Below are 26081 nucleotides of genomic sequence, written 5' to 3' on the forward strand. Positions count from 1 at the left end.
TTAGTAGAGACAGGGTTTCACCATGTTGTCCAGGCTGGTCGCGAACTCCTGAGCTCAGGCAATCCACCCAGCTCGGCCTCCCAAAGTGCTGGGATTATAGGTGTGAGCCACTGAGCCCGGCCAAAACTAGATTTTCTTAATATACTCTCACCAAAACATCATAACAGACTGAATGCAGAAGCACATGACTCTAGCTGTCTTCTACTAAGCCAGACATTAAAGATATTTGCAAAAATGTAAAACAATGCCATCCTTGGAGAGTTTTGGAAAACATATTTGTTTTCAGAAAAAAAGTGACATGTTAACATGTTTATTATAATAATCTAAAATGAACTGATAATGAAATGTACACTTGAATTTCCCAATTTTAATACCTAATGTGATAAACATTGATAGCTTTAACTCACATAAGCAAAAGCTCTCTGAGGTCTTCAATAATTTTAAGAGTGTGAAGTGGTCCTGAGAGCAAAAGTTTGAGAGCTTTTGTTCTAAGGAGTAAGTATAAAAAGGAAACATAGCTGAAGACAGAGAGGCTAGGGGATGCTAGCATTTAGAGATCTGGGCAGAGAAGATTGAAAAGGAACAACCCTGAAAGTAGAAAGAAAACTGGAAGGGCTTAGAGTCCTGGAGGTCAAGGAAAGAAAGTGTGTCCAAATGAGAAGAGACCATCAGCCAAATGCTGGGGGAGGCAGAGGAAGATGAGAGCTGAGAGTGACCACTGGGTGTGCAAGACAGGGACCTGGAGAGACCTGGAACAGAAACATTTCAGTGGGGCGAAGCTGGAAGCCTGATTGGAGAGAATGGGTTCAGGAGGTGATGACGTCAGCATGGGTGAGCACGCACAACTTTTAATGGGTTTTGCTTCAGAGGAATGGGGCAATAGCAGCAAGGTAATAATAGATCCGGAAGACTTGTTAAAATGGAAAATCCTGCAGCATACTTGTATTGATAGGATGATCCAAAAGGCAGAGAAAGGGAATGAAGGAAAGAATGAGGTCTAGGGAAGGCAAGAAGGGATGGGACCCAGGCATAAGAAGGCACCATCCTTGGGCAAGAAGGACCATCTGTAGACATGGTGGATCCTGGTGGAGGGACTCTCCCTGCCATATGTTGACAAATCCCTTCACCTGCAATGACTTCCCCTTTTCCCTATTTATTTTTAAATTTTCATTATTAATTACTCAAAATATGAATATATTTTCATTTTACAAAAAATATTAATGTGTATAAAGTAAACGCCGAAGTCCCCACTTTTTGTCCCCAGTTTTACTCGCTTTATTAGAAGAAAGCCCTGTGATCAGTTTAGTGTGATTCCATCCAGGCCCTTTCTGTGTATTTTCATTTGTACGTGAAGAAATGAACACTTTGTTGGGATTTTTCCATAAAGGCTATCATATTGTACATAACATACTGTAAATCAGTGCTCCACTTTAACAATACTTCTTGGAGCTCTTTTCCTTCTTGTCCAATACTGCATAGTGTTTCATAGTATTGTTGTTTTTTTCTCCTACAGGTGGACATCCAACTTATATCCACAGTCTCATTATTCTTCAAAATGCTGCAATGAGCATTTTGTACTGACTCTTTGGAATATGTGTGAGGATTTCTTAAGAAAAAATTATTGGATCCAAATGTTTACATTTTTAATTTTAATAAGGCCTCCAAAAGGGCTATACCAATTTATATTCCCACAATTAGTATATGAGAATATTTGTTTTCCTACACCCTGGCCAGTAGTGGATATTGTTCATCTTCTTAATTTTTTCCACTGTAACATCATTGTATTGTTGTCCTCACTTGTAACCTCCTGATTACTAGTGAGTTTGAGCATCTTTTCAGGGGCATCACCCGTTGTCTCTGTCCTATCCTCTGTCTCTGTCCTAGACAGCATGTTGCCCTCTGCGCATGCTGCAGCACCTACCCCTCAGGGATCATCCCCCAGCCTCTCTGTCTTCAGCTATGTTTCTTTTTTATACCCCTCCAGACAGCCCCTTCATACTGACGCCCATCTAACTGGATGATTATTTTCTGAGATCCTATCATGTCCTACAATACCAATGTCACCTCACTTATAATACCCATTTACTAATTGTCTCATGCTCCACCTTCCCATGCCCAGACTCTGAGCATCCTGAGTGTGGGAATCAGGTGACTTCATTTTGTAGCCCTCTTACCTGGCACAGTACATGACACATGGCAGGCGCTCAATAAAAGAACTGCTAAACCAACTCATAGGGATATCAGTTTGCCCTTGTAGAGTGCTTTACACTCTGCAAACCTCCTTCACGTGCATTTTCTCAGATTGTCTAAATCAAGTAAGATTTGTTGGGATTAGCCTTTTGGGGGAAATAGTAAGGACAAAGGCAAAGGAGTATAACTGAATTAGGAACTGCATGATGTGATATGTAAAAATAAATCAGTGTAACTTAAACCCTTGGAATTCTAAGTGTGTCCTATAATAAATATTCTGTAAGAGATTAGCAAAATTAATTAAAATATTAAATCACACAATTAACATTAAAATATTAGCCATATGTAATCAACAAATAGGAGAAAATGAATTTAAAAGAAACATCAATTCAGTAGCCAAGTGGAACAAATGAAACAAAGAGGAGATTTGCTAAGAAGTGAATTTGGCTAATGATAAGTCAAACTTTGATGTGAATTTTTGCCCAGAATGATATAACTTTACAACCCAGATTAATCAAAGTAAATGAACACTCTACAAATTTCTCTAGTAGAATCATTGTAACAGACTGAACTTGAGACTTTTAGGCCACCTCAATGCTTAAATACAGATCACAGAGATAATTCATCAATATTCTTCATAAACTCTTCTATGAAATACGAGTTCCACAAGATGTTAAAGGGTACTAACACACATTTCTTAAAAGACGTGTTAAGTCAAACAAGTTTTGGAAATGTTGCTTTAAATAAAGCTAAACAAGTTTATTTGGTATAAGTCTTATTATAGCCTTCACTATGCCAAAAAGCATTGTATATTCTCAAAAAAGTATAAAACATTCAAAAATATATAAAACATTTCCTAAACTTATTTGACCACAGAACTATGTAGAATTCGTATGTGTGTTTTATGAGAAAAATTCAAAGAAACTGGTGATTCACAGAATATCCTTTGAGAAATGCTGTTTAGGTCATTAAAACCATCTGCTATGTCACAACTAACCTTTTCAGGTGTATAAGCATCCACAGCTTAAATGTCTCTATTTTATCACAGTTTGATATTTACCCTAATACAGTGGCTTAGAATCAGATCTGGGGGGGAGGGGCGGAGCAAGATGGCCGAATAGGAACAGCTCCAGTCTCCAATTCCCAGCACGAGCGACACAGAAGACCGGTGATTTCTGCATTTTCAACTGAGGTACTGGGTTCATCTCACTAGGGAGTGCCGGACAATCAGTGCTGGTCAGCTGCTGCAGCCCAACCAGCGAGAGGTGAAGCAGGGCGAGGCATCACCTCACCTGGGAAGCGCAAGGGGAAAGGGAATCCCTTTTCCTAGCCAGGAGAACTGAGACGCACAACACCTGGAAAATCGGGTAACTCCCACCCCAATACTGCGCTCTAAGCAAACAGGCACACCAGGAGATTTTATCCCACACCTGGCCGGGAGGGTCCCACGCCCACGGAGCCTCCCTCATTGCTAGCACAGCAGTCTGCGATCTAACTGCAAGGCAGCAGCGAGGCTGGGGAGGGGTGCCCGCCATTGCTGAGGCTTAAGTAGGTAAACAAAGCCGCTGGGAAGCTTGAATTGGGTGGAGCTCACAGCAGCTCAAGGAAACCTGCCTGTCTCTGTAGACTCCACCTCTGGGGACAGGGCACAGTAAACAACAACGAAAGCAGCAGAAACCTCTGCAGATGCAAACGACTCTGTCTGACAGCTTTGAAGAGAGCAGCGGATCTCCCAACACGGAGGTTGAGATCTGAGAAGGGACAGACTGCCTGCTCAAGTGGGTCCCTGAACCCTGAGTAGCCTAACTGGGAGACATCCCCCACTAGGGACAGTCTGACACCCCACACCTCACAGGGTGGAGTACACCCCTGAGAGGAAGCCTCCAAAGCAAGAATCAGACAAGTACACTTGCTGTTCAGCAATATTCTATCTTCTGCAGCCTCTGCTGCTGACACCCAGGCAAACAGGGTCTGGAGTGGACCTCAAGCAATCTCCAACAGACCTACAGCTGAGGGTCCTGACTGTTAGAAGGAAAACTATCAAACAGGAAGGACACCTACACCAAAACCCCATCAGTACGTCACCATCATCATCAAAGACCAGAGGCAGATAAAACCACAAACATGGGGAAAAAGCAGGGCAGAAAAGCTGGAAATTCAAAAAATAAGAGCACATCTCCCCCGGCAAAGGAGCGCAGCTCACCGCCAGCAATGGATCAAAGCTTGACGGAGAATGACTTTGACGAGATGACAGAAGAAGGCTTCAGTCCATCAAACTTCTCAGAGCTAAAGGAGGAATTACGTTCCCAGCACAAAGAAACTAAAAATCTTAAAAAAAAAAAAAAAAGTGGAAGAATTGATGGCTAGAGTAATTAATGCAGAGAAGGCCATAAACGAAATGAAAGAGATGAAAACCATGCACGAGAAATATGTGACAAATGCACAAGCTTCAGTAACCGACTCGATCAACTGGAAGAAAGAGTATCAGCGATTGAGGATCAAATGAATGAAATGAAGCGAGAAGAGAAACCAAAAGAAAAAAGAAGAAAAAGAAATGAACAAAGCCTGCAAGAAGTATGGGATCACGTAAAAAGACCAAATCTATGTCTGATTGGGGTGCCTGAAAGTGAGGGGGAAAATGGAACCAAGTTGGAAAACACTCTTCAAGATATCATCCAGGAGAACTTCCCCAACCTAGTAGGGCAGGCCAACATTCAAATCCAGGAAATACAGAGAATGCCACAAAGATACTCCTCGAGAAGAGCAACTCCAAGACACATAATTGCCAGATTCACCAAAGTTGAAATGAAGGAAAAAATTTTAAGGGCAGCCAGAGAGAAAGGTCGGGTTACCCACAAAGGGAAGCCCATCAGACTAACGGCAGATCTCTCGGCAGAAACTCTACAAGCCAGAAGAGAGTGGGGGCCGATATTCAACATTCTTAAAGAAAAGAATTTTAAACCCAGAATTTCATATCCAGCCAAACTAAGTTTCATAAGTGAAGGAGAAATAAAATCCTTTACAGATAAGCAAATGCTTAGAGATTTTGTCACCACTAGGCTTGCCTTACAAGAGACCCTGAAGGAAGCACTAAACATGGAAAGGAACAACCGGTACCAGCCATTGCAAAAACATACCAAAATGTAAAGACCATCGAGGCTAGGAAGAAACTGCATCAACTAATGAGCAAAATAACCAGTTAATATCATAATGGCAGGATCAAGTTCACACATAACAATATTAACCTTAAATGTAAATGGACTAAATGCTCCAATTAAAAGACACAGACTGGCAAACTGGATAAAGAGTCAAGACCCATCAGTCTGCTGTATTCAGGAGACTCATCTCACACGCAGAGACATACATAGGCTCAAAATAAAGGGATGGAGGAAGACTTACCAAGGAAATGGAGAACAAAAAAAAGCAGGGGTTGCGATACTAGTCTCTGATAAAACAGACTTTAAACCATCAAAGATCAAAAGAGACAAAGAAGGCCATTACATAATGGTAAAGGGATCAATTCAACAGGAAGAGATAACTATCCTAAATATATATGCACCCAATACAGGAGCACCCAGATTCATAAAGCAAGTCCTTAGAGACTTACAAAGAGACTTAGACTCCCATACAATAATAATGGGAGACTTTAACATTCCACTGTCAACATTAGACAGATCAACAAGACAGAAAGTTAACAAGGATATCCAGGAATTGAACTCATCTCTGCAGCAAGCAGACCTAATAGACATCTATAGAACTCTCCACCCCAAATCAACAGAATATACATTCTTCTCAGCACCACATTGCACTTATTCGAAAATTGACCACATAATTGGAAGTAAAGCACTCCTCAGCAAATGTACAAGAACAGAAATTATAACAAACTCTCTCTCAGACCACAGTGCAATCAAACTAGAACTCAGGACTAAGAAACTCAATCAAAACCGCTCAACTACATGGAAACTGAACAACCTGCTCCTGAATGACTACTGGGTACATAACGAAATGAAGGCAGAAATAAAGATGTTCTTTGAAACCAATGAAAACAAAGATACAACATACCAGAACCTCTGCGACACATTTAAAGCAGTGTGTAGAGGGAAATTTATAGCACTAAATGCCCACAAGAGAAAGCAGGAAAGATCTAAAATTGACACTCTAACATCACAATTAAAAGAACTAGAGAAGCAAGAGCAAACACATTCAAAAGCTAGCAGAAGGCAAGAAATAACCAAGATCAGAGCAGAACTGAAGGAGATAGAAACACAAAAAACCCTCCAAAAAATCAATGAATCCAGGAGTTGGTTTTTTGAAAAGATCAACAAAATTGACAGACCGCCAGGGGGACTAATAAAGAAGAAAAGAGAGAACAATCAAATAGACGCAATAAAAAATGATAAAGGGGATATCACCACCGACCCCACAGAAATACAAACTACCATCAGAGAATACTATAAACACCTCTACGCAAATAAACTAGAAAATCTAGAAGAAATGGATAATTTCCTAGACACTTACACTCTTCCAAGACTAAACCAGGAAGAAGTTGAATCCCTGAATAGACCAATAGCAGGCTCTGAAATTGAGGCAATAATTAATAGCCTACCAACCAAAAAAAGTCCAGGACCAGATGGATTCACAGCCGAATTCTACCAGAGGTACAAGGAGGAGCTGGTACCATTCCTTCTGAAACTATTCCAATCAATAGAAAAAGAGGGAATCCTCCCTAACTCATTTTATGAGGCCAACATCATCCTGATACCAAAGCCTGGCAGAGACACAACAAAAAAAGAGAATTTTAGACCAATATCCCTGATGAACATCGATGCAAAAATCCTCAATAAAATACTGGCAAACCAGATTCAGCAGCACATCAAAAAGCTTATCCACCATGATCAAGTGGGCTTCATCCCTGGGATGCAAGGCTGGTTCAACATTCGCAAATCAATAAACATAATCCAGCATATAAGCAGAACCAAAGACAAGAACCACATCATTATCTCAATAGATGCAGAAAAGGCTTTTGACAAAATTCAACAGCCCTTCATGCTAAAAACGCTCAATAAATTCGGTATTGATGGAACGTACCTCAAAATCATAAGAGCTATTTATGACAAACCCACAGCCAATATCATACTGAATGGGCAAAAACTGGAAAAATTCCCTTTGAAAACTGGCACAAGACAGGGATGCCCTCTCTCACCACTCCTATTCAACATAGTGTTGGAAGTTCTGGCTAGGGCAATCAGGCAAGAGAAAGAAATCAAGGGGATTCAGTTAGGAAAAGAAGAAGTGAAATTGTCCCTGTTTGCAGATGACGTGATTGTATATTTAGAAAACCCCATTGTCTCAGCCCAAAATCTCCTTAAGCTGATAAGCAACTTCAGCAAAGTCTCAAGGTACAAAATTAATGTGCAAAAATCACAAGCATTCTTATACACCAGTAACAGACAAACAGAGAGCCAAATCATGAATGAACTTCCATTCACAATTGCTTCAAAGAGAATAAAATACCTAGGAATCCAACTTACAAGGGATGTAAAGGACCTCTTCAAGGAGAACTACAAACCACTGCTCAGTGAAATCAAAGAGGACACAAACAAATGGAAGAACATACCATGCTCATGGATAGGAAGAATCAATATCATGAAAATGGCCATACTGCCCAAGGTTATTTATAGATTCAGTGCCATCCCCATCAAGCTACCAATGAGTTTCTTCACAGAATTGGAAAAAACTACTTTAAAGTTCATATGGAACCAAAAAAGAGCCCGCATCTCCAAGACAATCCTAAGTCAAAAGAACAAGGCTGGAGGCATCACGCTACCTGACTTCAAACTATACTACAAGGCTACAGTAACCAAAACAGCATGGTACTGGTACCAAAACAGAGATATAGACCAATGGAACAGAACAGAGTCCTCAGAAATAATACCACACATCTACAGCCATCTGATCTTTGACAAACCTGAGAGAAGCAAGAAATGGGGAAAGGATTCCCTATTTAATAAATGGTGCTGGGAAAATTGGCTAGCCATAAGTAGAAAGCTGAAACTGGATCCTTTCCTTACTCCTTATACGAAAATTAATTCAAGATGGATTAGAGACTTAAATGTTAGACCTAATACCATAAAAACCCTAGAGGAAAACCTAGGTAGTACCATTCAGGACATAGGCATGGGCAAAGACTTCATGTCTAAAACACCAAAAGCAATGGCAGCAAAAGCCAAAATTGACAAATGGGATCTAATTAAACTAAAAAGCTTCTGCACAGCAAAAGAAACTACCATCAGAGTGAACAGGCAACCTACAGAATGGGAGAAAATTTTTGCAATCTACTCATCTGACAAAGGGCTAATATCCAGAACCTACAAAGAACTCAAACAAATTTACAAGGAAAAAACAAACAACCCCATCAAAAAGTGGGCAAAGGATATGAACAGACATTTCTCAAAAGAAGACATTCATACAGCCAACAGACACATGAAAAAATGCTCATCATCACTTGCCATCAGAGAAATGCAAATCAAAACCACAATGAGATACCATCTCACACCAGTTAGAATGGTAATCATTAAAAAGTCAGGAAACAACAGGTGCTGGAGAGGATGTGGAGAAATAGGAACACTTTTGCACTGTTGGTGGGATTGTAAACTAGTTCAACCATTATGGAAAACAGTATGGCGATTCCTCAAGGATCTAGAACTAGATGTACCATATGACCCAGCCATCCCATTACTGAGTATATACCCAAAGGATTATAAATCATGCTGCTATAAAGACACATGCACACGTATGTTTATTGTGGCACTATTCACAATAGCAAAGACTTGGAATCAACCCAAATGTCCATCAGTGACAGACTGGATTAAGAAAATGTGGCACATATACACCATGGAATACTATGCAGCCATAAAAAAGGATGAGTTTGTGTCCTTTGTAGGGACATGGATGCAGCTGGAAACCATCATTCTTAGCAAACTATAGCAAGAACAGAAAACCAAACACTGCATGTTCTCACTCACAGGTGGGAACTGAACAATGAGATCACTTGGACTCGGGAAGGGGAACATCACACACTGGGGCCTATCATGGGGAGGGGGGAGGGGGGAGGGATTGCATTGGGAGTTATACCTGATGTAAATGACGAGTTGATGGATGCTGACGAGTTGATGGGTGCAGCACAGCAACATGGCACAAGTATACATATGTAACAAACCTGCACGTTATGCACATGTACCCTAGAACTTAAAGTATAATAATAATAAAAAATAAAAAAATAAAATTACAAATTCATTAAAAAAAAAAAAAAAAGGAAAAGGTGGAGGTTGCAGTGAGCCAAGATCTCACCACTGCACTCCAGCCTGGTGACAGAGAGAGACTTTGTCTCAAAAAACAAACAAACAAACAAACAAAATGTAAAACAGTTTAACTCATGAAGATAGATTAGGCCAGGCATGGTGGCTCATGCCTGTAATCCCAGAACTCTGGGAGGCCGAAGAGGGCAGTTCATGAGGTAAGAGATCAAGACCATCCTGGCCAACATGGTCAAACCCCGTCTCTACTAAAAATACAAAAATTAGCTGGGGGTGGTGGTGAGCACTTTTAATTCCAGCTACTCAGGGCGCAGAGACAGGAGAGTCACTTGAACCCGGGAGGCGGAGATTGCAGTGAGCCAAGATTGCACCACTGCACTCCAGCCTGGTGACAGAGTGAGACTCCATCTCAAAAAAAAAAAAAAGAAAAGAAAAAGTAAAACAATTTAACTCATGAAGATAGATTATAATTGATTGTAACAAGAGATAGGAAGAGGAGTTGGGGTGTGGGGAGAGGGAACAGTGAATAGGAATAAAAATACAGTTAGATATACTGAATAAGATCTATTGTTTTATAGCATACCTGAGTGACTACAGTAAATAATAATTTAATTTATTGTATGTCTAAAATAACTAAAATAGTACAATTGGATAGTTTGGAACACAAAGAAATGATAAATGCTTGAGATGATGAATAACTCATTTACCCTGATATTATTGTGCATTGTATACCTATATCAATATATCTCATGTACACCATAAATACGTGCAGCTACAATGTACCCACAAACATAAAAAATTAAAAAATTTTAAAAATATACTGAGGAGTGGGAAGATGGGAGGAATATCTACAAACACGTGGTAAAATGACCTGAAACTTTAGTAAGTTATTCTGGTCTAATTAATTATTCTATCTGTAACTTCTGACTTTCTGCTGGTTGTTTGTAGGTAACCATTATCTCATCACATTAAAATATATCCCATATATAGCTTTCCTCCAGCTTCACTGAACCTTTAGTTCAGAATATGTGACATTTTGAATTTTTTTTTCCTGAAAATATAGTGATATCTAATTTATCACTCTCAAAGTTATATTCATGGGCAGTATACACACACACACACACAACACGCACACACACTCATATTTAACTTTCTTCAATGGTACAAGCCAACTGGCCTTCACATATAATTGGAAACGGCAGTAAATTCATGTATAAAATCCCTGCATAGTGTTCGCAAGAATGATTTGGACAAGGAAATATTTCTTTCAAGGTAATTTTTAAATTTTGGCTCCAAAGCTATACATATATTTACAAAGATGGAATCGTACCTAATCTAACAAAGACCTGAATTCCAAGGTCCCAAGAAGAGGTAGAGAAATGTTCGTGAAGAGAATGGTAGAACTTTTTTCTGTCCCATATTTTGGTTCTTATTTTCTTTTCAGATAGCATTGAAAAACCAGGTCTAGTGTCAAAAGCAAATGTAGTATTTGGATGCAGTTTTTTTGTTTGTGTTGTTCATTTAGTAAAATACATATATGACTTGTTAGCATTTTCTGAATGATAATCTCTTCACTACATATAATATCATCTCTTATACTAGTAAAGGATTAGAATTGAAAATAAAAAGAGGCAGGAATTGAGGAAAATGGTTAAGAGTGGAGCTGGAGTTATTGGCTTTGTATTATGGAAGGAATACGGTGTGATTTAAATCCAGGAGATGGTTAAAATATAAGGATGAGGGTTTGAATATTTAATATGTTTGAATAAAGAGGTTATTATGAATGACGGTTTAGAAAAGAGGTGATCACCAAACAAGGTTATCACAGCTCTGTATCTAGTTTCCAGGAAAGTTGTTTGTACGTGAGAGTTGTTCAACAATTATTTATTGAATAAATAAAGAAATAATATTGTAAAAAAAAAAAAAAAAAGAATCAGATCTGGGGCTGGGAAAGGCCAGGATGGAGAAAGCTACAACTGCTTCAAGCTCAGAGAACAGGAAGGGAGGAAATCTCAGTGAGAGGTTAACCTAACAGGTAGGAAGCCTTGTCTGAGTCTAGTAGCTCATGAATTCTTGAACACAATGCCTATGAAGTCTATTTCCCTGTACTATTTTTCTGGTCCAAATTCAAAATTTATCATGCTGTCCTGCTAATCTTTTGTGAACTCCTAGGACCTCCTCTGTAGCCATCCTCACTTCTGCATAATTAGCCTATTGCCAGTTCTCTGAGTCCACGGTGAGTCATATTCTGTATGTTTATCACTCTCTGAGGCTGCATCTTAGTTGTTCTATGATGCAGTGAGTTAGGGGTTACACAGAACTCTGAGATGTGGCTAATATCAAAGGACTGAAAGGAATCTTAAAAGGTCTTCAATCTATCTCCCTGGCCCCATGCTGGCCTGACCTCCATCTGCATTAGAAAGAAAGTTATCCACCCTTTTCTTAAATTTTCCTAGCAGAAAAGGTCCCTGGATAAAGTCTTAAAGCCTGTCTAGTCTCTAAGTTACCTAATTTTATCCTAATTTACTCCCTGTCCTAACCCTTTACATCAAATGTTCCCAGGTATTTCTCATCAACCCTACTGCTGGAGCCTGTCTTTTGTGACTTATTCCCTAAGATTCAACTTAATGGAGCCTCATAATTTATACCCAAGCAAGTTGTGCCTCTGGACAGAGTCAGAAATTGCCTAACAGGAGGATCACCTGAGGTCAGGAGTTCGAAACCAGCCTGGCCAACATGGTGAAACCCTGTCTCTACTAAAAATACAAAAATTAGCCCGGCATGGTGGTGCACGCCTGTAATCCCAGATACTCAGGAGGCTGGGACAGGAGAATTGCTTGAACCCAGGAGGCGGAGGTTGCAGTGAATCGAGATTGCGCCACTGCACTCCAGCCTGGGTGACAGCGTGAGAATCTGTCTCAAAACAAACAAACAAACAAACAAACAAAAAACATTGACTAAGAAATTTCATCAGAATGTGCTTCATCAGTCTTGCTTGACTCGTATCACATCTGGTTTACCTCAGAGATCTCTGGCAGGCTACAAAGGCTTTGGAAGAACTCCATTTTTGCCTCTTTCCAAATAGGTTCTGCCTTGAATCAACATAGGAGGCAATCATTTATTCCATTTTAAATCAACCTCTTTAATTTGTCTACATTACTCTTGAGGCCCATTCTTGATATTACTGTTTTGTTCTCTGAAATGTGTTGGGAGAGGCATTAGGAAGCTCTCAGAGAAAGTGATTTTTTTTGTGTTCCCTGAGCCAATGTTGGGAAGAGTAACAGCCATTCTGTTTGAGTTTTACTCATTTTGAATTATGGTGCTGGAAATCAAAACCCAACCAGTGTGTTTTCACATGAAATGCCTGTACTGCCAGGCCCTCCAGTAGAAGGAGCTGGTGAAACTGGAAAGTTAACTTCCACACTTGTGCCCGGAGTTAAGGATTCAGTTCTGTAGGCATTGGACAAAGTGTGGAGAAAAGAAATTTTAAGTACCCCTCTTGTGCATCCCTCAACTTACAAGCCGAAAGCAGTCACCTCCTCCTAGCACATTGGACTAGATTTTGATATACGCAACAGAACAGAAAGAGAAAAATAAAAGATCACACTGAGACACTGGATTTTTGTGGAGAAAGGAGAGCAAGAGGAGGAGGATTTAAGACCAGAATGATCGTGATAGTTTAAACTCATTATGCATGGCGTCCTAGTAGCCTCAGCTTGTCCTATGACTACAAGCTCAAGACCCTGCATATATATAATTTTCTATAAAACTATCTTCTCAATTTGCAGACATATCAAAATATTATATTGATCTCACTATATACTCAGGATTTCTGAACACTCCTTGAGAAATGCAATTCCTAAAATGTGTAAGAGAGATTATAGATTTGGGATGGGGATGAAAGAAAGCAGTATCTTTTACTATGTGAAATACTTCCTAGTGCTTGGTACAAGACTTTCATCCCAAAATTCTAGATACTATTTCTAGTCAGAAATGTTAATAAAATGATCTCTTATTGGTAAAGATTTCTATATTCTTATAATGAAAGGTGCAACTAACTGTATCCATAATATTAATACCCACACTATTTACTCCTCATGAGCAGGACATGAGCAAAACAATATTTTGGTACACAAATTCCATTCTTAGAATGATCAAAAATACATTTGTGACTAAATAGGTAAGGATTACTTCCCCAAAGAAAAATGACTCCTCTTTATTGACCATAAAATTATTTTAGTATCAAACTCAGATCCAGTGCCCATTTCCCATCTGTTTTTCCAAAATATAATAAAATATTCAAGGCAGAGGGCATAAACGATGCAGTGTATAAGGTATCCATTTCAGGCTTTTGAGTAGGCTTTTGAGTAAGATAGCAGATTGAACACAAGCATTTACATCCCTCCCTTGAAAAGCCCTACTCTAACAACAGTAAATGAATTTGTCCATGAGGACAAAGAGAACAAGAAGAGCCAACAGCCACAAAACATTGGTAGCTAGAAATCAGACAGATGAGTGGTAACTGACTTAGTAGATTCAGGAGAGCTGCATCCTAAGCTGGTGGGAGGAAATGCCAAGAAGCAGCCCAGTTCACACTGCAGGAGCCCCAGAAGACTTGGGGATTCATTACATGTGGGAGTTCTAGTAATGCAGGTGAGGCTAAACCAGAAGTATTCGTTGGAAGATTGCTGAAGAGCAGTTAGCTCCTCAGACTCCTTCCAACTCCCCACAGGTGGTCAACTGCCCCTTCCTTACTCTGGAGTAAGACTAGAGCTTTGTTCTCTGGAAACACTAAAGCCAAGGGCCTCTGGACTGGAAGACACCAAACATAAATGAGGAGAGGAGTGTCCTACGAAAACGCATGAATGCTAAATGTTGAGGACCCTTCCCCACATGCCCTAGAGTGCTGCCAACCCAATCTGTACTCTCCTAGCTGCAGACTAGAAGACCCTTCCTTGTGGAATCTGAACATCCCAAGAGGAGAGTCCCACAGACGCTGACAGCAGGGTTCTCCAAAAAAGGCCCAGACAGCTCATCTTGCAGTGAGGGCTGCAGTCAACAAGCACAGCCAGGGGCCCAGTTTCCAATCAAAATCAATCAGCTTTTTGGCTGGCAACCAGTTTCAATATTTAAAAATAAGCCTATAACCCAGGATCATCACACATCTGAAAGAAACCTCAAACATGAAAGACAATACAAAAACAAAGGGGAAAAAAGCAACTTAGAGAAACAGAGACTATGTACTAAGGGAGATAAAACATTTTAGAAAGTTTAATAGCCTACATATTAAAATAACTGAAATTAATATATTCGAAAAGATAGAAGAATTCTATAGCAGAGAAGTGCTTCAAAAAAGGATAAAAGAAGATGTTACATTCATAAAACAATAACATTAAAATTAAAAAGATATCCAGAGAACCAATAAGGTCATTTGTAAAGTATTCTGGTAATAGCAGATGACATTCATAGAACGATTAAAAAATAAAGTTGAGGATATTATCCAAAAAATGGAGAAAAAGGACCATGACATGAAAATAGGACAGAGAAACAGGGAAAATTACAAGACCAGTTCAGATGACCCAATAGTTGTAGGAAAAAAGAAAAAGGAAGAAATCATCAATGAAATAATTTAAGGACATCTCTCAAAACTGAACATCATGAATTTCCAAGTTGAAAGGATTTATCAAAGGTCTAACACTGTGAGTAAAATCAGACACACACCATGCTTGCCATCATAACATTTCAGAACACTTGGAATGAAATACTACCATAGGCTTTCAAAAGATAAAGACACAGAATTGCTTCATACTTAACAACGCTGGGGAGGCTAAAAGCCAAAATCAGTCAATTCCTTCAGACTTGTGAGGGAAAAAAATCGTAACTGTGATGGTTAATACTGAGTGTCAACTTGATTGGATTGAAGTATACAAAGTATTGATCCTGGGTGTGTCTGTGAGGGTGTTGTCAAAGGAGATTAATATTTGAGTCAGTGGCCTGGGAAAGGGAGACCCAACCTTAATCTGGGTGGGAACAATCTAATCAGCGGCCAGCGTGGCTAGAATAGAAGCGGGCAGAAAAATGTGAAAAGAGAGACTGGCCAGGCCTCCCAGCCTACATCTTTCTCCCGTGCTGGATGCTTCCTGCCCTGGAACATCAGACTCCAGGTTCTTCAGTTTTGGAACTTGAACTGGTTCTCCTTGCTCCTCAGCCTACCTACAGCCTATTATGGGACTTGTGAGAGTGTGAGTTAATATATATATATTCCATTAGTTCTGTCCCTCTGGAGAACCCTGACTAATACCTAATACAGATTTATGTTATCGTTGTGTAACAAACTGCCCCAAACTTTTGTGGCTTAAAACAATAGTCATTTTATCATATCTCACAATTTCGGGGGTTCAGGAATTCAGGCAGAGCTTGGCTGGCCAATTATTCCTCTCTATATGACATTATGGTTACTTGATGACATCACCTAATGGCTGGGCTGGGCTGGAGGATCTAAGATGGCTTCACTCACATGATGTGCCTGGGAAGGGACAGCTGGGAAAGCTGAGTTCCGTTCAGCTATGTAGGGCCTTTTTTTTAAATAGGGTTTTTTTTTTGAAGCAGTTTTAGGCTTATGAAAAATTTGAGGTGATTGAAACATGGAGGCGGATTTCTCATGCATGGTTTAGCACCATCCCTGTTGGTACCGTCCTCAAGATAGTGAGTGAGTTCTCATGAAATCTTGTCATTTAAATGTGTGTAGCACATTTGCTTGCTCTCCTACTCCTCCTTTTTCCATGTGACATGCCTGTTCCCCTTTGACCTTCTGCCATGATTAGAAGCTTCCTGAGACCTCCCCAGAAACAGATGCTGCTAAGCTTCCTTTATACCCTGCAGAACCATAAGCCAACTAAACCTCTTTTCTTATAAATTACCCAGTCTCAAATATTCCTTTATAGCAATATTAGAATAGGCTAATACAATGATAAATACTTAGAAAATTAAGGAAAAAAAACAAAAGGCAGTTATTAACTCTACAGAAATAAAAAAGTTAGAAAGAAAATAGAAAGCAATTATTGATTAGTTGTCAATAGCTAAATCCTTTTCTAGAGTAGAAAGTGAACAGATAATGTTAAAGACTAACAATCAAGAAGTAGCCTTAAAACTATGTTACTTAGAGATGAGGAGAAAAATATCAAAAGACCCAGCCAATTAAGGCTGGAATTAGTTGTCTGTGGAAATGGAGAAATGGAGAGTGGAGGGAGGTGTGGGGTTGCTACTTATCATCACAAGTCTTATATACACACATAGGTAAGTTATTTGGTTCTATGAGACTCACCACCTCAAGTCTTTGTTGATTTTAGCTTCTCAATTAGGCTTCCTTTGGCCACTTTAATTTTCATTTCCTTTTTTCGTAGAATTTTAACTTTCTACATACTCTATCATTTGCTTTTTTATAATGTTTAGTTCTTTTATTTGTCTTTTCCTGTTGAAATATCAACAACACAGAAGCAGAGATCATGTATTTCAATTTTCCAGTATAACTCAGTGCCTAGAATAAAACTTGGAATGTAGCAGGTGCTCAATAAACATCTATTAAGTAAATTACTTTTTAAGCTCTGTGCATGGGTAGCTTTGATTTTAAAAAATAAGTACATTATTCACCTCAAAATTATACTACAAAGCAAAAATCTCACACTTAAAATATTGCTCAGGCATCATGGCCTTCTATTAAAAAACATTATCGTTGGTTTTCTCAGACTTCAAAAAAAGGACACTATTTTCTATGCATCCTGAAATACCCGAACACAATATATGCTTACCTTTCTGAAGCACTGAGACAGTTGCCAAGCACTGTAATACAATTAGTAAGATTTCATATAACACTTAATAATTGGTGATTGTATGTAAGGTTGTGAGATGTGAACTTATTATAATGAAAAGAAGATAAAATACATTTGAAGATTACTCAAATATTTTGAGCTAAGTTATTATTTTTTAGTTTACATCTGGTCTTGTTTTAAAGATTTTAGGAAGCCTATGAAAGTTTAGAGAACGTAACATTTAATTACTTTTAAACTAAATTTTGTTGCATTAATTAAACTACTTACATCTAAATTAAGCAAAAGAAAATGAAAAATCAAAGATGAGACAAAAGGGAGCCAAGAAAATGACTTAGAATATGTATAATTATAGCTTGATACTGGTGTCAAATTTGTCTGTAAGCTCTGTGTTTATTAGTATTAGATTCAAGGAACAGAGATTCAACATATATGAGTTTATTTCTCTCACACAGAAAGGTTTAGAAAATGTGCAGTCTGGAATTGATATGGGAGCTCAACTCCACCCAGTTCTCAGGAACTCCTTCCCGCTCACCCCTCTGCCTTCTCAATGTGGACCTTATTCCCATAGTTTAAGATGGCAGCATTCCTATTCTGGGCAAGAGACTGGAGAAAGGGTACAAAGAAGGAACGAGAATCACCATCCAATGGCTTCCTAAGAAGCATTACCAGAAATCACCACTGGATAGTTCTAATCCCATCTCATCTCACCCAGAACTTAGTGATGTGCCACTCCTAGCTGCAAGAGGAGCTGGAAAATGCAATCCTCATTCTGGACAGACATGGCTCTTGCTAAAAATTCTATTATAGTGCATGAAGGGAGAATAAAGCTGAAAGATAATAACAGTGTCAACCACAGCTTCATAGCAACCAAAAAAAAAAAAAAAAGAAAAGAAAGGAAACATGGTCAGGTTCAAAATAACAGAGTTGGTAAAGATGAGCAATTGCTCAAGAAATGTACAGCATCTCTTGGTAAAAAGTATTTGAAAGGGATGACTCTAGAGGTCTTTGTACAGAAGAAAAAGTTTTATGTCTTCAACAGTATTCTTACGACACCCATACAATTCAATTTCATAGAACTGCTTCTCATAACAACTGCCAATATTACATTCACAGTTCAGAGAAAACTTGTCAGCAGAGATTTGATTTTTTGAGTTCATTTTAACTGTATTTTTTAAAAAGCATGATGAAAACATGGTTTTTTTAAACTTCTTCATGTGACTATCCTGACCTTAAATATATACATATATATTTGTTTCAGGATTAAAGAAAAATCTATTTACCTTCGCTTATGGAAAAGAAACCACTGTAATCACAGGGACTACCAGAATATTTCAAGAAATGGTACGTAACTTTCCATTTAAGCCTTCATCAGTGTCCCTGTAGTGATTGATTTTATTTCATAAGTACCTCAAAAGCTGAGATTCGATAACAAGGATCACAGAATAAAATTAACAGTCTCCCTTCCAACACCATTGCCCTCTCTGAAAGAAGGGCCCTGTGCTTAGAGCCATTTACCCACAGCAAAGGAGAACAAAAACAACCTGCAGTCAAGGGATTGACCAAGAGAGCAGATCATTCGTCCAACAGCAAAGTGCTAGCAAGGCCAAGGCACAGGATGTCTGAGGCTCAGGAGGCAAGACCTAAATGCACAGTAGCAGAACAAGAGCTGAGCAAAACTAAGGTCATTGCAAAAGCTCTGCCCTCTCAGATGGTGCAAGGTCTCCCACGTTTCTGCTGGGGTTGGAGTTTTCAGTTTCACCTGTGTGGGTTTCAGCCTTCCACCTTGGACCTCGAGGTGGTCTATTGCCACAAGATTCTGATGAGACTTCTGATTAATAAGCCATGGCCTGGCTAACGCCTAATGAATTGCCAAGTAATGTTTTGTAACACCGTAATGCAGAGATGGCAAACAGTGTATGTGTTGCCGTTCTGTCTTCCTAAGCCTGGGAAAGATATTGCTAATCAGCCTTGGCACTCTTGTCTGCTACACTCTGATTCTGCCTCAGCAGTTCTTGAAACACAGCACGTCTGACAATCATCATCAACAAATTAGTCTTGGCACATGAAGTTAAACCTATTTGCCATCCCTGTGCTATCTCTAATTAACAAAAGATGTTGAGGAATTTTCCAAGCAGCAAGCGTTTAAACTAAATACGTGACCTACAAATAATGTATTTCTTATAACAAATATTCTATACAGAATAAATGCTCTCCTCTTCTAAGAACAATATAGATTTTTTTTAGTAATAAAATAAGTACTGCCATTAACTGAGCTCTTACCAAGTGCTAAGAACACTTTATGTTTATTTCTGTTAATCCTTTCAACAACAGACACTGTAAGGCAAGTATTATTACATTTCTTCAGTACTAAGATACTATTGATTGTAATAGCTCTAAGCAGTGTTGAGGGAGGGAAAAGGAAGGAAAAATTACAATGTACCCATTGATTGCAGCATTCAACTCAATACCAAATGTGTTAAGATATACTTCTCAGAATTGGGCATTAAAATAATATTCACACTGTCGCAGTTGGGGAAATGGAGGCATAGAGAAGCCAAGAACCTCTTCCCCAGCCACAAAGAGAGTAACTTATAGAGGAGACACTTCTACCCACATTGTCTCACTCCACTCAGATACCAACAAAGATAATACAGTCAATGGGCTATGATCCCAGATGATCTGCAGAAAGAGATCGGTCTCATCCCTCTACAAGTGAACACAACCAATAGTTAACGGACAGTTACAGTCAAATCTGGCCATGTGACTCATCACAGATACAAAGTGAACATTAGGCCTGTGGCTGCACTTTCTTTTTCCTTTAGTGAGATACTCAAACAGCCCCCAACACTGTCAAATACCCTCTGTCAATGAAGATTATAAAAAACAAAACACAAAAAACTCATCTGTGAGAAATGTTATGTAGTCCTAGAAAATGATGGCTAAAGGTCAAATATATTTTTATTTAGAAAGACAAAACACTGCCAAAAGAAAAATCAGGATATAAAATTGAATCATACAATTCAGTTTCTACCATATTTTTAAAAGGGAAAAAAGGTAGACTTAGGAAAGATTGGTAGAAAATATGGAAAATCGTTGTGTTTGATAAATTATGGGTGATTGCTTTCATTTTTTTCTGCTTTTCTGTTTCCTGATGATTTTATTTTTATATAGAAACAACCTTTAAAAAATTTTGACAGAAACTGAGTCTAAGGAGTAGCACATGGCTTGTCCAAGGTTCCATAGCCAAAGGTATGAGGTTAGAGCAGGACACTGAGCAATAGGATTCTGCCAGAAATGCAGGCTGCAAGCTGCTCTTTGTTATTTGTGACTCTAATCCAGCATTTCTCCTTCACAACACCCAGGTGTACAAAGTCAACATCACCTTTCTACCCACAATAAATGCAGCGATCTTTCATAAAATCATAAAGACCAGAGTAAGATAATCCAAAAAGTATACCTAGGACGATTGATGGTAAATGGCTGTCCTTCCGTGATCTGCTGTCTTGACAACATTCCTTTAAAATTCAGATCGCAAAGGCAAAACGGGGCACAGGAGACAGGAGGAGAACCTAATCATGTCAAAATGTGCTCAAAGGCTGTGACTTTTGTCAGACTTTTGTCTAATGAATAGATGCCGGGGAAGAGGGGATATTTTCTTCCTTTTCTTTGAATTTGCAGTCCTTAGAAATGCGTAAAATGTATACTTTGTCTAGTGTTCTTTGACTATCCTCGACTATTTTTCTAAGACTGTAATTCTAAAAAGATTTTTTGTAGTTTCTCAGTTACTCATTATTTAATGTTCTGGTTTTATTCTCCAGCCCCTCTTCCTATTTTCTCTTGTATTTCCTTGCTATGGACTTTCTTTTGATATCATGCAGCATGTAACCTGACTACCCACGCCATATTACTTCAATTATTCTCCAAGGTTTTTATTAGATATAGGAAAAGTCAGCTTTTCACATTCTGCATATTTATAGGGCTACACTGATTTTTCAGAACCAGCAAGAGAGAAAGGGGAAAAAGGGAAGAGTCGAATAGAATACTAAAGTGTTTCTAAAAAATTCAGTAGTAAGAATTAAAGAAACAGCTCCTATTTTCATCCTGATCCTTATGTAAGAGATCTCAAAAACATCTATACATAAGTCTATCATGAACCCCGGTCAGTGATTATAACACATTTTTTTATGTTTTTGAGACAGAGTCTCGCTCTGTCACCCAGGCTGGAGTGCAGTGGTGCAATCTCAGCTCACTGCAACCTCCACCTCTGGGGTTCAAGCTATCCCCCTACCTCAGCCTCCCAAGTAGCGGGGATTACAGGCACGCGCCATTATGCCCAGCTATTTTTTGTATTTTTTAGCAGAGACAGGGTTTCACCATGTTGGCCAGGCTGGTCTCAAACTCCTCACCTCAGGTAATCCACAAGCCTTGGCCTCCCAAAACGCTGGGATTACAGGCGTGAGCCACTGTGCCTGACCCTATAACGCATTTTAAAATGGAGAATGGGGAAGTCATCTTTAATCCAAGGAACGGTTCTCTGCTGCAGGGGTTAGGAATGGCAAGGGTCCTGCCAAGTCTTGTTCACAATCAACAGAGGAGGGGCTTGCAGTGGCTCTCAGAACTTCCTAGACACCAAAATGGCCCAAGGTGGGAGGCAGCCAGCACATAGAAGAGGGAAGGACACAAGAACTGCAGAGCTGGCTGGCTCCTCTGGTCCTTCTCTGAGATGGAAAATAGGGCCCCAAAAACAGAGAGCAGAGCCTTTCCTCTCCTGATTGCCTCATATAATTGTCTCTTTTCCTTGAAGTATAAAGTAGACTGGTTTTGAATTTGGGTCCGGGAATTGGTGTGTGGCTTGGGCTGATCACTGAATGTCTCTTGCCTGTTTCTGCGTCTGTAAAATGGGGATCACGGTTCAGTGAGCACAGTTGCCAAAGGTGACCCTGGATCTCATTCAGGGTTGCCCAAACAACAAACCAGCCTGAGTGGGCCATCTTCCCCATCCTCCTGGGGAGAGGCTGCACTCAAACTCAGTGGGATGAGGCAGTGCTGGAGATAGCTGCCTTCTCATCTTTTGCAAACCCAGCTTTTCCCCATTAAAGCCAGTTCTTTAAATTATGTCATGTGACATTGTGGAATTCATCACAAAACCCGGTGCCTGACTGACCAGATACGGCTTTCCTTGCACATAGGGATGGGAACGGTACATACCTGCACTTCAGGGGGCTGCTGAAGGCTAAATGAGAAACACAGGGCTTCATAAATGTCCAGCATTAGGGTACCACTGAAACAGTGTTGCTAATTGCACCTACCACCTGTATTATTATTTACTCAGTGGTTTTGAAAAAACATTTGCTTTTTCTTTCTTTTCTTTCCTTCTTTTCTTTCTTTCTTTTTTTTTTTTTTTTTTTTTTCTTTTTGAGACAGGGTGTCACTCTGTCACTCAGGCTAGAGCACAGTGGCATGGTCATAGCTCATCATAACCTCAAACACTTGGGTTCAAGTGATCCTCCCACCTTAGCCTCCCAAATCCTGGAAACATAGGCATTTACCACCACCCCTGATTATTTTTATGTTTTATTTATTTTTATTTATTTATTTATTTATTTTTTGGTAAGAAACAGGGACCTCACTATGTTGTCAAAGCTGGTCTTGAACTCGGGCTCAAGCAATCCTCTTGACTCAGCCTCCCTAAAAGCTGGGATTACAGGCATGAGCCACTATGCCTGGCCCAATCATTTTTTCAATGTCAAAAGATTTTTTGTCATTGTTAGTAATTTTATTTTTTTTTATTGCTGCATAATAGATGTACAGATCTTCAGGGTACCTGTGATCACTTGACACATTCATATAATCAAATCAGGGTAACTGGGATATCCCTCACCTAAATATTTATCTTTTCTGCATGCTAGGAACATTCTGATTATTCTCTTATAGCTATTTTGAAGTGTTCAATAGATTAATGTTAACTACAGTTGCCCTACTAGTCTATGGAACACCAGGTCCTATTTCTTCTATCTATCTGTATGTTTGCACCCATTAATCAACTTCAAAAAATTTTTAAGAGAAAGAAGTTGATTTGAAAAACATAAAAATAAATTCAAAAGCTACATGTTAATAATAAGAAAGCCTGTGGCTCCTGGAGTTAGAGGGCAGCAGAAGGGCTCTGGGATTGGATACCCAGATCCTAAGAGAGAGCAGCAGGTGGGAGGGTAGCTGGGGGCGGCTGGATTGGCCTTGAGTATCAGGCAGAAAGAAGGGGCTCCCTCTGCAAGGAAAAAGCTGGGCTAGGGACAGGAGTGCGAAGTGATGGAAACTAAGATTGACAGAAGTGAGCAGCAGCAGACGGACTCCTGAGAGGCAGGAGATGGTTGCAGCCTGGGGAGTGGGCTCAGGACTCCACTTGGGGAGGAACCAGGGTGTAAGGGCAGGAATTAACGGGGAGAGGAGACAGTGTGGAAGGCCAGGCAGCTAAAGAAGCCCTGAGGATGGTGGGCTAAGGATTGGAAGGGGCTGGGAAGCAGCCTTGGCTGATTGAGCTGGGAACTCTGGGACGTGCTGGGGGTGGAGGCTTAAGGTAGAGGAAAAGTAGATGAGGGGTTTCAGCCTCTCTCCAGCAAAAAATGCCCTCCCTTTGGGGGATACACCATCAGCAAATGACTCTGGCAGCACCCAGCTGAGGAGGCCATGGGTGCAAAAGTGGACCCTGAACTGCCTCCTACCCCTGTGCTGTATATTTCACTCTTCGAGACCTGGGCATTAATCCTGGGGGCCTCATTCTCAGCGAGGACTCAGTAAATACTAGACTTTATTCATCCCTCCCTGTCCTGTGTGATCTCGTGCCCCCATGCCCAGCAGAACGGGTCAGCCACTCCACCTGGCTCAGCAGGCCAGCCCTTTGTTCACGCCTCCGTTGTTGCACTTTCCTTGGTGTATGGTTCAGTAATTTGCTTTAAGACTGATGTCCAGTCGCATGGGGAACAGGAGCCACATGGGGCCAATATTAGCTCAGCCTCTATTTCGCATAGCAGGGACTTGTACATCTAACACACATTTTTTTTTAAACCTAAATAATTCGGGAGTCCCATTAAACCTTTGAGAAGAGCTAAAGCACAAATTGTAATTCAACTGAATCCAGCTTGCCAACTTAAAAACCTTAATAGTGGGCAAAGAACACAATTGACAAGATTATGTTTAATTTAAAATAAAATGTAAGGGGCGGAGCAAGATGGCCGAATAGGAACAGCTCCAGTCTCCAACTCCCAGCGCGAGCGACACAGAAGACCGGCGATTTCTGCATTTTCAACTGAGGTACTGGGTTCATCTCACTGGGGAGTGCCAGACGATCGGTGCTGGTCAGCTGCTGCAGCCCGACCAGCGAGAGCTGAAGCAGGGCGAGGCATTGCCTCACCTGGAAAGCGCAAGGGGGAAGGGAATCCCTTTTCCTAGCCAGGGGAACTGAGACACACAACACCTGGAAAATCGGGTAACTCCCACCCCAATACTGCGCTTTAAGCAGACAGGCACACCAGGAGATCATATCCCACACCTGGCCGGGAGTGTCCCACACCCACGGAGCCTCCCTCATTGCTAGCACAGCAGTCTGTGATCTACCGGCAAGGCAGCAGCGAGGCTGGGGGAGGGGCGCCCGCCATTGCTGAGACTTAAGTAGGTAAACAAAGCTCCTGGGAAGCTCGAACTGGGTGGAGCTCACAGCAGCTCAAGGAAACCTGCCTGTCTCTGTAGACTCCACCTCTGGGGACAGGGCACAGTAAATAATAACAAACGCAGCAGCTCTGCAGACGCAAACGACTCTGTCTGACAGCTTTGAAGAGAGCAGTGGATCTCCCAACACGGAGGTTGAGATCTGAGAAGGGACAGACTCCCTGCTCAAGTGGGTCCCTGACCCCTGAGTAGCCTAACTGGGAGACATCCCCCACTAGGGGCAGTCTGACACCCCACACCTCACAGGGTGGAGTACACCCCTGAGAGGAAGATTCCAAAGCAAGAATCAGACAGGTACACTCGCTGTTCAGAAATATTCTATCTTCTGCAGCCTCTGCTGCTGATACCCAGGCAAACAGGGTCTGGAGTGGACCTCAAGCAATCTCCTACAGCTACAACCTACAGCTGAGGATCCTGACTGTTAGAAGGAAAGCTATCAAACAGGAAGGACACCTACACCAAAACCCCATCAGTACATCACCATCATCAAAGACCAGAGGCAGATAAAACCACAAAGATGGGGAAAAAGCAGGGCAGAAAAGCTGGAAATTCAAAAAATAAGAGCGCATCTCCCCCTGCAAAGGAGCGCAGCTCATCGCCAGCAACGGATCAAAGCTGGACGGAGAATGACTTCGACGAGATGAGAGAAGAAGGCTTCAGTCCATCAAATTTCTCAGAGCTAAAGGAGGAATTACGTACCCAGCGCAAAGAAACTAAAAATCTTGAAAAAAAAGTGGAAGAATTGATGGCTAGAGTAATTAATGCAGAGAAGCTCACAAACGAAATGAAAGAGACGAAAACCATGACACGAGAAATACGTGACAAATGCACAAGCTTCAGTAACCGTCTCGACCAACTGGAAGAAAGAATGTCAGCGATGGAGGATCAAATGAATGAAATGAAGCGAGAAGAGAAACCAAAAGAAAAAAGAAGAAAAAGAAATGAACAAAGCCTGCAAGAAGTATGGGATTATGTAAAAAGACCAAATCTACGTCTGATTGGGGTGCCTGAAAGTGACGGGGAA

At 40.4% G+C, this 26081-nt stretch overlaps 1 protein-coding gene across 2 annotated transcripts in view; it reads left to right on the plus strand.

Moving 5' to 3' along the window:
• Window positions 1-26081, plus strand: part of AOAH (acyloxyacyl hydrolase) — a 228137-nt gene that overhangs the window by 140014 nt on the left and 62042 nt on the right. For both annotated transcript variants that reach the window (XM_073008965.1, XM_073008964.1), the window contains exon 13: window positions 18594-18676. In XM_073008965.1, the coding sequence (XP_072865066.1) occupies window positions 18594-18676 (83 nt within the window). The remainder of the gene's footprint in view (window positions 1-18593; window positions 18677-26081) is intronic.

The sequence above is a fragment of the Chlorocebus sabaeus genome, chromosome 21, assembly GCF_047675955.1.
Source record: "Chlorocebus sabaeus isolate Y175 chromosome 21, mChlSab1.0.hap1, whole genome shotgun sequence".
Lineage (NCBI taxonomy): Eukaryota > Metazoa > Chordata > Mammalia > Primates > Cercopithecidae > Chlorocebus > Chlorocebus sabaeus.